The sequence below is a fragment of the Carassius gibelio genome, chromosome B5 (assembly GCF_023724105.1).
Source record: "Carassius gibelio isolate Cgi1373 ecotype wild population from Czech Republic chromosome B5, carGib1.2-hapl.c, whole genome shotgun sequence".
Taxonomy (NCBI): Eukaryota; Metazoa; Chordata; class Actinopteri; order Cypriniformes; family Cyprinidae; genus Carassius; species Carassius gibelio.
In genome coordinates this window covers 382,748-396,395 of record NC_068400.1, presented here as the reverse complement: position 1 = coordinate 396,395, position 13,648 = coordinate 382,748, and the positions used below count along the sequence as shown (strand labels likewise).

General features: G+C 35.1%; 1 protein-coding gene across 1 annotated transcript; it reads left to right on the top strand.

Annotated features, from left to right (window-relative positions):
* Positions 1–13,069, top strand: LOC127957434 (transcription factor COE2-like). The gene is made up of 7 exons (XM_052555965.1): positions 1–576; positions 2,102–2,258; positions 2,920–2,977; positions 3,281–3,336; positions 3,435–3,508; positions 5,011–5,079; positions 12,967–13,069. Exons 1-7 carry the CDS (start codon positions 443–445, stop codon positions 13,067–13,069), a joined length of 651 nt encoding a protein of 216 aa, XP_052411925.1. The 5' UTR covers positions 1–442.
* The last annotated feature ends 579 nt before the right edge of the window (positions 13,070–13,648 follow it).

Genomic DNA, 13,648 nt, shown 5'->3' with positions numbered 1-13,648 from the left:
CATCACGTTCTCATGGTTTTGAACGGGTACGATAAGCATCCTCAGCAATTACAAGGTAATCGGCAGAGCAGACAACATCTTCAGAGCAATTTGTGGATGTTTTAACTTTCTTGAGTGGGTTTATTTGTAGAAGCATAGCTTATCGGCCGACTTTGTTTGGTAAGTGAATGTTGCTCCTGTACAGGTGAACGAGCGGACTATAGTTTGAATGGGTATTGAAGAAGGAAAAATCTACGCCAAGAAAGCAAGTTTCCAAACAGTTTCCAAAAAGAAGCACGGGGTATTTCATGGACTATTTCAGAGAATGCCGGCAGTCTAATCTTAAAATTGAGAAAATCATTAAACCTACTAAGTGATAAGCAGAATTTCCACAATATTTCGACTTTGTAAAGGCTAGTGCTTTTGCACAAGAAGCTGCCCTGTTATTGCAATTTTGTTTTAAATGTTTGGGAGTCAAGATCACCCGACAAGAAACATCCGAGGGTTGAAAGTTGGAACTTTTGAAGAAGAAATGGATCCTGTTCGTTCTTGGGTGCGGAATGTCGGCGTTATTGATGCAAACATAGCGGCACAGAGGTAGGGTATTCTGCACTGATGTAGCTACACTAAAAAAAATCTTTACATGTAAAAACACCACCTAAAGTCTAAAAATATTTCTTCATAAACTGTGCATCCTTAGAAATAACACACAACACAAATGTTAAACTGTTTATTTACCATCCAAAAGAACAGAACATGAATTAAAAATAAAATAAATAGGCCTATTAGCCTAAACGAAGTTATGAGTTAGGCTATCAGAATATGTATCTACCAAATGTAACATGCACGTGTATGGTTTCTTTTTGTATTTAGAATCATTAACTTTAAGAGTGTTTTGTTTTCTACAACGTTGCAAAAATATCTAGCAACAGGTAAGGCTCTTCTGTGGCGGTGAACGTAAAATGACACCGGAGATTATAGCTTCGGATCTCAGCCTTCAGTGCTCTTGTCAATAGCTTGAGGTGACAGAGTCACGAGTCGAGTGAAAGAGGCAAACAAGACAATACAATGAAACCCGTTTTGTGTCACGATGATATTACTTAAAACGTTTGAGCACGTCACTTGAACGGCGATTGTTTGTCGTTCTTCTTTCCTTTTCATTACTACTTGCTCACTTGAAGTGTAACATAGCCTAATTATCTTTAAGCATACATTTAATCCAGTATCAAAGAATTTAGGCTATACACAACTGAATAGTTTTATTTTGAGGAATTCAAAATCATATAATTAAAAGCAGACTATAGTGGTGATAATTACACTTCTAATAATCATCCTAAGTATTAGGCTACCGAAAAGACACGAATCTACGATTTCAGTATTTATTTTTCGATTTCATAATTACATAAATTAATCTATGTCAACGGCCCAGATTACAGAGACCATTGGTGCCTTTGGAAAAGGCAACCATCGAAACTTGTTAGTTGTTTCATATAAATCTATAGGAATACATTCGTAATTAGCTGTCAGTTTTTTACGATTTTTTGAGATGTCACGAGTTATTTCATCAAATGTTATAGTTATATGTTTTATTTTAATGTTATATATTATTAGAAAAATTACAACATTGAAAACCTGATTTGATGGCTACATTTGGGTGGTTCAAGTGTGTCCTTATGACAAAACGTGTGATATATCACATTGATGCTAACGTTTTTTTTTTTTTTTTTATCCTTTAATTTTTAAAACAATTTAAGAACCTGTAATAGAATTTGGTGAAAGCAACTAATAAAATATGAAAAAGACAGTTGCTTAATTATATAGGCTATTTCTAATATTTTAATCATGACTATGTGCTCAAAATAAACTTTTTTTAGGCTTAAATAAGTACTGTCTTCAACAAGACAAGGTTTTACAAATTCAGACACAAGCAAACATTTTTATTACTAGAATCAGTGGACTGTGGCTCCAATAGAGATGTTTTTAATTTTTTATATCTTGTCGGAGACATGCATTAAGAATTGTATGTTGAATTTGGTGGATTGTATTATACCATGGTCAGTTATATTGAAAAACATGAATAAATAAATCATCTGTTTTTATTCTGCAAACCCTACATCCATAGTGGATTGGCTTTATCCCGTGCTCACTTTGAAAAGCAGCCTCCCTCCAATCTCAGAAAGTCCAACTTCTTCCATTTTGTTCTGGCACTTTATGACCGCAATGGACAGCCTGTGGAAGTGGAGAGGACAGCATTTGTTGACTTTGTGGAGCAGGATAAGGTATATTCTATAACATGATTCACATAATTGAATATTATTGGATTTCTGATTATGTTTCCTACAGTTTAACATAGATTTAAAGCTTGAGCTTGGCGAGAGAAAACAAAACTTTATAAAACAAACAGAATATAAGGAATATTTGAATTGCAGGAAAATGAGAGAAGCCATTCTTGCACTCTTACACATCAGATGCCTAAAAGTAAAGTTAGATATTTTTTTTATAGTTTCTCTATTCACTTCAATGCTATTTTCACAAGTAAGTGGTGAATTTAATGTTTATAATCTCTTCAGTGTGTTATCGAAAATTACAAAATCACACTTACAGTAATGGTAATGGTAAGGCCTCAGTTTACAGTATCACATCACATACTGTAATAAAAAAATGCATGTAGTTGCATTTTACATTACAGTACAACAGTTACCTGCATCCCCGATGGTTAAACTGAGAAGAGATGCAAATGGAATGTTTGGCAGTAATGCAATTCGCTTATGAGTGGTAAATGCACCAAACTCATTAAAACTGTATACTGCAGTAGTATAGATGTGATTTGTAGACATTAATCAATCATGAACTCCTGTATGCTTGATTAAATGCTAATTCTGTGTGATCAAAATTCTTTGTTCTTTCCATGTCTGACCTTGTTGTTCTTCTAAGGAGCAGACGGGGGAAAAGACCAATAATGGAACTCACTACAAACTCCAGCTCCTCTATAGTAATGGTATGCTCAACATTTCTCATCACATGTATCTTCTTGTCCACAAATATAATCATTCTGTTGGGACATATAGCATTCAACATTGAATTTTTGCAGAGCAAAAAAGCAATAATTATGTGATCATATTATATGTTAAATGGACATTTAACACTTTTATTTTTGTTTTCTTATCAAAGAAATAACATATTCTACACTTTCATACTGTTTAATCCAATGGCAATGTGGTTCCAAATTTAAGTAGTGTCTGTATCAACATCTGTTAAGAATAAGGCATTAACAAGGTTTGTTTGTTGTTTTTGTTCACAGGTGTTCGCACAGAACAAGATCTTTATGCACGTCTCATTGATTCTGTCACTAAACAGGTAAAGCATCTTCTTCTTTTAGCCGCAAGAAACACTTTCTTAGTTTTGCTCTGTAATGTGTTGATAACCTCTTTTTAATTGTGCTTTACATGGTTCAGCCTATATCATACGAGGGACAGAACAAGAATCCAGAAATGTGCCGTGTTCTGCTTACTCATGAGGTCATGTGCAGGTGAGAAAAAATAAAATTAAATCTGTTGATCTGCAAGGTGCCATTTAAGGGGGATAACTTGTTTGAGCTTTTTTGAACTTGCAGCAAATCCGACCCATACTTTACATCAGTCTACCTACATTCTTATTAATAAAGGTTCTTTATTGGCATCAATGGTTGGAACCAATGTGCAAAAGGTTCTTTATAGTGGGAAAAGTTGTTCAGATTATTAAACTGTTCATCATACTGAGAAAAAAAGTATATTTTAGAAAATATTCAATGAAAGATTCTTGCTTTTTTAGCATAAGTAATGTTAACATGATTAGCTATCATAGTACAAGACCACAAACTCTCATTATTAAGGGAAGGTACACACATATTGGAAATGTTAGATCTATGTTACAACTCTACAGAATATTGAGTTACATTGATTTAGGACTGATTTCAGCCCTTGCAGAAAACATTTGCTCAGAACATCCCCATATTAATCCAGTAAAATGTACATGTTTTCTTGTCTTGGGTCACACGTTCATAATAGCAGTAATGGCTTCTGTGTTTGAATCCCTAGACCTTTAAAAGCAATACTTCAGGAAAATATGCTGTATGTTCAACCAACCAAAAATTAATTTCTATAGTCAGTTTCACTCTAAAGGCGCAGTCACGTTATGGAAATGAGGTCACTTTTAAACTAAGCGGCTTTCTGTTGGTCAGTGTGGCAAATTCGTGACCAACCACAAACAAAATCTGCATGGGGGAATTTTTGTGGTTACCGTTTGAAATGATTGAATTTTTAAACAACAATTTCACCTAGCATTGATAAAAGCAAACTGCAAGCCTGCACTGATGTTCACAGACGATGCTAAATGCTAATCATTAACAAAATGATGAATAATACACATTTTCTATACAGAATAAGTTCATGTCTATAAAGAGTACATGGTAGCTGGGCTGAGAAAAAGAGGAACAGCAAGTGTCACAGGAGACAGAAGAGACGGGGGTGAGCAGTGACCTCAGGCTTGAGGACAGAATTAGGGAGGGCAGAGGGGGAGTCAGAATTGGCTCTGCCCCCATTGTGTAGCCAGCAGATGCCAGAGTGGGCGCTCACAGCTGGTTAATAACAGAGCTGATGGGGAAGGGGGTGCAGAGGGCAGGCTACACAGCTGGGGAGTGACTCTGTCTGACGGGGGGCTGTGGGGTGGGTGAAAGGAGAAAGCATATAGGCAGATGGCCAGGGGTGGGGGGGGCACTTTTGTTATGCTGGTGGCGTGGTGCATGAGGGGTGGGGGGTGAGGGGGTGGGTAGGAGTGGGGAAGTGCCCATGAACAGACAGGAGGTCCTCCGATGGTGTGTGTGTGTGTGGGTTGTCTGCTCTGTATAGGGTCATGTTTGTGTGTGTAGCTTTAGAAGTGCCGATTGAGCTTGATCATTCACAATCATTGTGACATATTGCTTGACTGCTTTAATTGTAGTAGTCTTATGCAGCAAGTTTTAATCATTCATTATCTTCTCTTTTTCATACAAAGTCGCTGCTGTGAGAAAAAAAGCTGCGGCAATCGTAATGAGACACCATCTGACCCTGTCATCATTGACAGGTAAGTCTGGTAACAAACCTTTTCTTTTTGACTCAAACAGGAACATGTTTGAATGATTTATTTGTGCACAGTGTCCACAGTCTATTTTACTTCTATTTCATTTGATTAAAGGGAAGAAAAACCTGAGATATAATCATTTTGAGGGAACTCAATGGAGCTGAATTCTGATAAGAGAAAAATAAGGCCCATGGTTTATCACCCTAAGACTAGCATATTAAAACTAGGCCCAATGAATTCTCTCAGGGACAAAACCAGTTTAGTCTGTATGTAAGAAATATCAGTAATATTTCACTTTTAGGTAGTGATTAGGGTTTTGAGACTGAAAAAAAACTGTCCTTCTTTATCCCTCCCCCCTTGCTTAGAAAGGGTCAGTTTTTTGCTCATTTTCTCCTTTTCCTATACATAAAGAAACTCTTAAATGCCCCATAAACTCATTCTTCCACAACCTGGCTACCACAAGCTATCGTTAAAAGATATGGATAATATAGTTTCCTTTATGATCAGATCTTGCGTGATATCCTGTTCAAGCTAACATTGTTTATAAAGCATCTCTGAGGATCTGCGCTGTCTTTCTCAAGTCAAGAAAGGAAAAAATGGACATTTGTCTTAGATTTTCCCAGAATTCCTTAGCACCACAGCTGTTTTTATAATTTTCTCTCTGGTTCTTCTCTCCTCTCTCTCTATGTCTCTCTCTGTCCTGTTTTTTGTATTTATTTATTCTCCAAACATGGCAAGATTTACCCAGAGTTTCAATAAAACAGTGGTTTTAAACAGCCATGCTCAGTGATGATACACACTTTTTTTCTCTCTCCCTGTAGCTTATACATTACATCATTTGTGCATTATGATACTGTACTTCTCAGTTTTGGCAGAAGTAAACAAATGTATTGTGCACCATTTTAAAAATCATGAATATGGAAAAATGGATATTGTGCTAAATTCTACATGATTTAACCTTCACTCTCTCATTTTCTGTTGCCACCTACAACCTTTTTCCCAAATATTGATATAATTAGTCAGTCTCATCAGGATACCTCCCCAATGCATGTGGGAATTGTGATCCCAAAGCACCTACACCCCCCTCCTTTTTTAATCTGTGTCCGTTTTGTTTGGACCTGCTGCTCTGTCTGTCTGTCTCTCCACCCCCTTTCTGCCTCCGCAACTAATCCAGTTATTAGCAGAAAGGGAGAGAATGGCTCTCAGCTGATCCTGAAGGAGGCTTTTGTCACATTAAGCCCCACATCTCCTCTTGGTTCTTCTTGCTGCCAGAGTTTACAGCCTAGCTTTGTATCATTACCTGTCCATATGTTATATTTCATACTAATTTTGGCACATTTGAAACCTTTACTTATGCTAGTTGGTTTGTAATTATGTCTTATCATGTGCTTGTGCCTATGTTAGAATTAAATTGATTTAGAGACCAACTTAGTCAATCCTACAGTCCATGACTGATCAATACCACCAGTGTGCTTTGGCCACATACTTTGATCCTGCAGATGAAAGCTGTTATTTTTAAAATTTCTCAGGCAAGTTGGCAATAAGGATGATAATAAACATTTTGGTTGGCGTATATTAGTATGCTGGCTAAACCAGCATACTAATATAAATCAGGAACCAAACCATAACCATCATTTGTAAAAACTATATAAGAATTTAACTTTTTTTTTTTCAGTTGTTTAAGTCTTAAGAAAATTGGATGTCTAAATTTGATTAGGAAACTTTTGTCAAAGGAAAAACACTAATTAGTAAATAAAAGAGAAGCACTAATAAAGATAATAAATGTTTTTGAAGCTTTGGTATCCAGCCTTTGTGGTAAAAGTTCAGCTGTATGGCTAACAGCTTGAGGTTTAGCAAGTCAGTTCCACATAGGTTCAATAAATGAATTTGTATGACCAGTGGGGGTTGAAAAAGAGCTGTTGAAAAGAAAGAGGGTTGAAAGGATATCAATCCCACAGTGGGTTTTGTGGAAACAAACTTAAATAATCAATATGGTATAATCTTGCCAATAGTATAATTAAGGCTGATGGATTGGTATGCTTATTTGTTTGTTTGTTTTCTTTTGTCATAACTGTTTCCAAATTTTGTTCTAAAGATTGCTGAAAAGAAGTTGCTATTAATTTAGTAAACTGCAATATATCCACAGAATTTGGATATAGTTATAAATACCAGTCCTCTATTTTAACTACTAATGTGTACTGTACTAACATAACCTTTGAAATAATGAAATCCTGATTTCAGAATTGATCAATTAAAAAAAAAGGCAATAAGTTAACAACAATAAAAACAAAAAACGCTACGTGGCTCTCAAATTTAAGAGCGACAGTAGTACAACGAGGATGTTGACTCAAAAAAAATATTTTAACACTCTTTTGTTGGCTGTTGCTTCAAAGACTGTTCTGGCATAACATTTCATTCACATGTCTAGTTCTCTCTCCAATGAATACTCTGATTTTGGTAGTGGTGGTGGGTGGGGGGGGTGGGGGGTAGGGGGTAACAGTAATAGGAATGGTACCATCTGTCCCCTCTTGGTTTGCTAATCAAGCCCAGGGGAGTGCAAAACAACTGGATCAATAGAAAGACAATTAACCGTTCCTGAAGGGAAATTTTTGTTCGGCAGCAGCAACAAAACCCAACAAATGGTAGCTGCTATAGAACAATGAAATTTAGCACTGGTTGCATCCATTTTTCTGGATCATATTTTAAAGTGTTAATGTTTCTAAACCTTGGTTGCGGTCTATGTGCTTTAAATTAGATTTGGATTTGGATTTTATTTGGATTTCTGTAACTGCTGTGAGGAACATGCAGATGGGTCTAGTGCTGCCTATGGTGTTAAAATATAATGTCCATGGCTAATCCATAGCAAATGTGTACACATGCAGACAGGAGTGAGGGGGGAGCGAGAGGGAGGAACTGTGTTGAAGGAGAATGGGACGAAGAAAATAGTAGGGAGACTGACAGGTCTCACAGCAGGCCTGCTGGGAAGCTGTCAATGGCCCTATCAACCCTGACCTGAGTCCGGACAGAGTCATCACACACACACACATAGACATATGCACACACATGAGACTACATTGTGATTTAGAATACGTCAATGATGTAAACTAATTCAGCGCATCTGTTCTGATGAATATATCCCAAAACATGCAGTATGCACAAAAAACAGGAATGTATTTCCACAGAGAAAGTGGGATGATGGGGCATACAGATTTTAGCTTGGAGGATGAAATCTTCTGGATCTCCTCCAGATTGTTGACAAGCAGACACACACACACAAACAAACAGAGGGGCCAGGCTAGCACCAGGGGGCATCATTAACTCATTAGTGAAATTTAAGACACCAGTGTCTTCACACACACACACACACAGACACACACACACACACACACACAGGCTGACATATATATCTCTACCCATGACAGCATATGATGCAGAGGGTAAATTTGATCGGACTGGCATTTATAGTTAAAATAGCTCAAGATGACTGGATGGCAAGGCTGGTAATTAAACATTTTCTCTAATATCTGTGTGATAAAATAAAGTGCATTACAAAAGTAAAAGTTTTTTTTTGAAAGCTGCATGCTTCTTTTTTGTTCTCTAAACTCACATCAAGCTGTTCTGTTTGAGATGTTCAGTAAAATGAGTGCTGGCATACTCCATTCAATCCCCACACACACATACAAACATACTCCCAATTTGAAAACAGATGTTGTTTGTCAGATCCCATCATTACTGGCTAATTAAGCACACATATTTTCCTTCTTTTCTCCTATCTGCCACTCTTGTATTCATGCATATTGCCCCGCCTTTGTTTCCCCACAAAGATGAAAGCTTGTGCAGAAATTTCACTTTTTATTTTCTGCATTAGCTAAATAAATCTGCGCTTACACAGACATACTCGGGGCAAGCACTGAGCATTATAACAGATATTTCTAAATTCAGGAATTAATTAATTCATTAATTAATTTGTTTATTTATTTATTTAATTGTTTATAAAGCTCTAAAAGTATAATTTGTTTCTATATAAATTAATTTGTTATTATTTGCTACATGTTGTTGTTTATATATATATATATATATATATATATATATATATATATATATATATATATATATAGATAGATAGATAGATAGATAGATAGATAGATAGATAGATAGATAGATAGATAGATAGATAGATAGATAGATAGATAGTATACTATATAGGCAGGGTCAAATTCAGTGATCAACTTAAAAAAAAAAAAATTAAGGATCTTTCTTCATGTTTTTGTATTCACTGCCATTTCTTTGCCCCACTGATTGTCATAAAACATGGAAAATGAGGCAAATAATCATGTGACTGAAAAATATGAATAGCACCTTTTGCTACTGTGTTTACAAAGTGCTTTACAGAAAATATGCATTAGCATTCACAGAAACAAAATTAAAACATAGCATGGGGGGAAAATAAGAAATGAAAATGTTTAACTAAAGGGAAAGCGCTAGTTAACTAGTATTTCTTGTGGCACTTTTTATAGTGCTTAGTTAGTCATAGATGGTCAGTGAAAGAGTTTTCACAGATTAGGACCATAACGACTACAAATCAAAGAACACTTATCTTGTTAAATTAATATAAAATAGTTAAGATTCTGTGTAGTTTCTAAGTAGCGAATCAAATGAGCAAATTTGTGACATGAACATGCATGTGAACTCTTATTTTTAAAAGTTCAGATTCCCTTGCTTCAAATGAAACATAAAACTGTGAAAATATTCATTATCAGTATTTGCACATGTAGAAGTCATACCAACTCAGGTTTATGATAGCGAATATGAAAGTGTTAGTTTTTCACTTTTTGTCACTTAAATTGTCATACTGATAATAAAATTCATTGGTAATGTGTTTTTTTTTTTTTTATAGTCCAGAGACAATCTTTTGGTTGGTTGCTTTTATTTTTCTTAGTTGTGGAAGCACGTGCGAAAGGTCCTGGTGTGGTATGTGGTGATGGAGGTATTGATTTTTAGAGCCTCTATGTGTGCCCTGTTAGTGGGGTCAGAGGTTGGGAACGTGCCCTGTTAACCCCTCGACCAGTCTGGCCCCAAAGTCTGCCTAGGGATTCTGGGAGCCCAGAGTATTTATGACCAGCCCTAACCTCTGCTACCCAAAACCCCTCAGAGGCTCCCCCACAATCCTCACCTACAGCACACAATTCGACACCAGATTTTACCCCCCTTTTTGTTGTATGTTTTTTGAATTGATTAGTTGATGATGAATCCAATAGATACAGAATGGGAATATGTGTATATACAAAATTTTGAAATCAGTTATTATGGTTACATTATGGCTATAAATAGTTCTGATACTTCATGGTTTGTGTCTTCAAGATTACATTCTTAATGTTGTGTTGGGTTGAATATGTTGCTGTGATATAAAACTGAATTTCTGTGCAGACGAGTGTCTTTTCTCACACACATGTGGCATACAGTCGTTGATGTATTGCTGCTCAAACTTTTCAGCATGTCAGTGTTTCGATGCTGCACATCTGGTTTCTTAATTTTCCTTCCCCCTCTCGCTCTATGTCATGACACTGTTTTGTTTTTCTAAGACGGAATGGGAGGGATGTGAGATGGACAGGGGAAATGCTGATGAGTGATGGTTCTGAATATCAGCAGTCTCTCTCAGCTTTTGTTTCAGTATGTAGTCAACAGTCTGTCCACTAATGGATATTACTTACAATTCAGGTGTTCAATATATCGCATATACTCAATTTTCTTCTAAATTGTGACCAACTTTAGCCATCAAGATAACATTTTATTAGAGTTAATCCGCAAAGAAATGGCAAAATGATTCATGAATCAAAATGATCAGAATGTAATGATTGGAAATACCTACTCATTCTTTAAAAGGTATTCATTTTGTCTATATAATTACAGTAATAGTATCAAAACTATGCCATATTTTATTTGGGTTGTTTGGAATCATTAAGAGTTTTTATTTTTTACATATATGTGAAAAAAAAAAATCATTAATATTGTAAAATATTATTACAATTCAAAAGGACTACTTCCTATTTTATTATATTTTACAATATAATTTGTCTGTAAAGGCAAAGCTGGTTTTACTCCAGTCTTCGGTGTGATCTTTCAGAATTCACAATCTTTCATGGTCTTTCAGAAATCATTCTAATATGACGATCTAAAACATTTAATATTATTATGAATGTTGAATATTGTTGTGGAAACCATTATACAGTACCATTTAAAAGTTTAGTAAAAAAAAAAAGGAAATAAATTAATACTATTATTCAGCAAGGATGCATTTAAATTGACCAAAAATGGCAGTAGAAATCTTTACAAAGTTTTAAAAAAAAATTGTATTTCAAATAAATGCCATTCTTTCAAACTTTCAAAAAGTAATCTGACACATTTTAGTCCGGATTGTCTAGAGTTTAGTGTATTGTAGTGTATTGTATTTAATTGTATTTAATATCAACCAAATGTTTGTTTATGTATTTATTTACTGAACACTTTTATATAATCTATATGTCAATTCTTTTTTTTTTTTTTTTTTTTTTTTTGTATGTAACTTCTATGTATAAAAAATATATATGAAAACAATGCATATATAATCATCTCAGTTCTAAATATTTAGCATTGGCCCGCTCTGAAGACTTTACTCCAAGAAATCTAGACACCACAACAGTGCAAATCTTGCATTGTTATCATTAAACCTTTACTTATGACAAAACAAAGATAGAGCGGTTTTGTGCTGAAGTTGCAAGGTTTTCCAGGGGTCCTAATTATTTATGCAAGATGAGTCTAATTATGATGCAGTGAATGGATACATGGCAGAAGATGCAAGGCAGTGAGGCTTAGAGATTTGCATGCTAAGTGAGTGGGGGAGTGACTAATGTGTGCATTTCGATGTGCTTTAATTTGCCTGCTTGCAGCTGTGCTCTATGATTTCATTAAGGACTAAAAAGTTGATAAGTGAAAAGAATGGTATGTGTAGCATGGGTCGGGCATGAAACAGCACACAAAACCATGACAGCCATGTTGTAAGATACAAGTAAGATGGTTGCATGACAATGGTTCAGATGCAATGTTTATGGGGTTTAAAATGTTTATTTTAAAAACATTTTTGCAAGCATGCCAGTTCGATCTCAGACATTATTGAAACAATAAACAATTCATCCTGATTATGGGATGGACTAGTCCTGTGGTTTCTGTCTAGAAAATTATTTTTGACAAATCTAACTATATGAAAATTCTTCTTCTTCTGTCAATACAAGTGTGTGAGTGGAGTGGTGGAGAGAGTGAATTAGTTTTGCTTTAGGACTTAGAATTTACTTTGGAGAGTTGACCCAACATGCTGTACAATATATGTCATAGAAAACGAAACAAAAATGGCTTTAAAATAAACAGCTAGATATTACCAACAATATCTAGAATTAGGCCCTTTCTTTCGGAGCATGCTTCACAACACCTTGTGCAATGCTCTCCTTGCTGGTCTTCCAGCCACTTCTAACAAGCCTTTACAATTAATACAGAATGTGGCTATTAGTACGTGGGCTAACAGAGACTTGTCATAGCACTTGCCTCTCAGAAAAAGAGGTACAAAAGCTGTGACTGGGGCGGTACTTTTTCAAAAGTCCATATTGTTACCTTAAAGATTCATATTAGTACATAAAAGGTACAAACCTGTAACGCCCCACTGACAGCTTTTGTACCTTTTTTTTCCTGAGAGTGTATTATTACTTTTTTGTTGATTTTGTTTGCTTCCATTGTCCTCATTTGTAAGTCACTTTGGATAAAAGTGTCTGCTAAACGACTAAATGTAAATGGGAATAAAACATATGTGGCTTACATTTTGTTTGTTTGTTTTTTCTTTGTGTGTGTGTGTGTTTCCCACAGATTTTTCTTGAAGTTTTTCCTAAAGTGCAATCAAAATTGTCTGAAGACAGCAGGGAACCCCCGAGACATGAGGAGATTTCAGGTATCGATCATTTATTTGTAAATTAATGGCCTTTGCAAAATGCAGAAATGTTATGTTGTCTCTAAGGTAGAACCCATTCACAATGAGTTTAACCCCTTTTGCTGACTTTATAATTGATTCTTTACTTTACACTTCTTTATTTCCAGTAAAATTATCCAAACATCCTTAAAGCTAGTTTTACACATTGCTTTAGACATTACGTTTTGTCAGATAATGTATCTTTTGCTTTTAAAGATTAAGATGCTTTATGTAAAGATCTCACTAAGTTTAGAAAACAAGCAAGAAAAAAAACATACTTATATTCAAGATGCATTGTCTGAAAAATTTAACAGTCTTAATATTTTTATGCAATTTCGCTTCTCATATACATATATCTTGTATATTTTTTTCCACTGGAAAACAACACAAATATACTACATATTAAGTATAGTTGCAGTGGCAATTTTTTAATTTTACATTTTTTTTATTATTATTATTACTTTTGATAACATATACAGCAGTTCTTCAGGGGCCAATTGTATGTTATGTAGAGATTTATATAAAGTGACTGACTACAAAATCTCATAGCCTAAGTGACAGAGAATGATCAGAGAAAAAGCA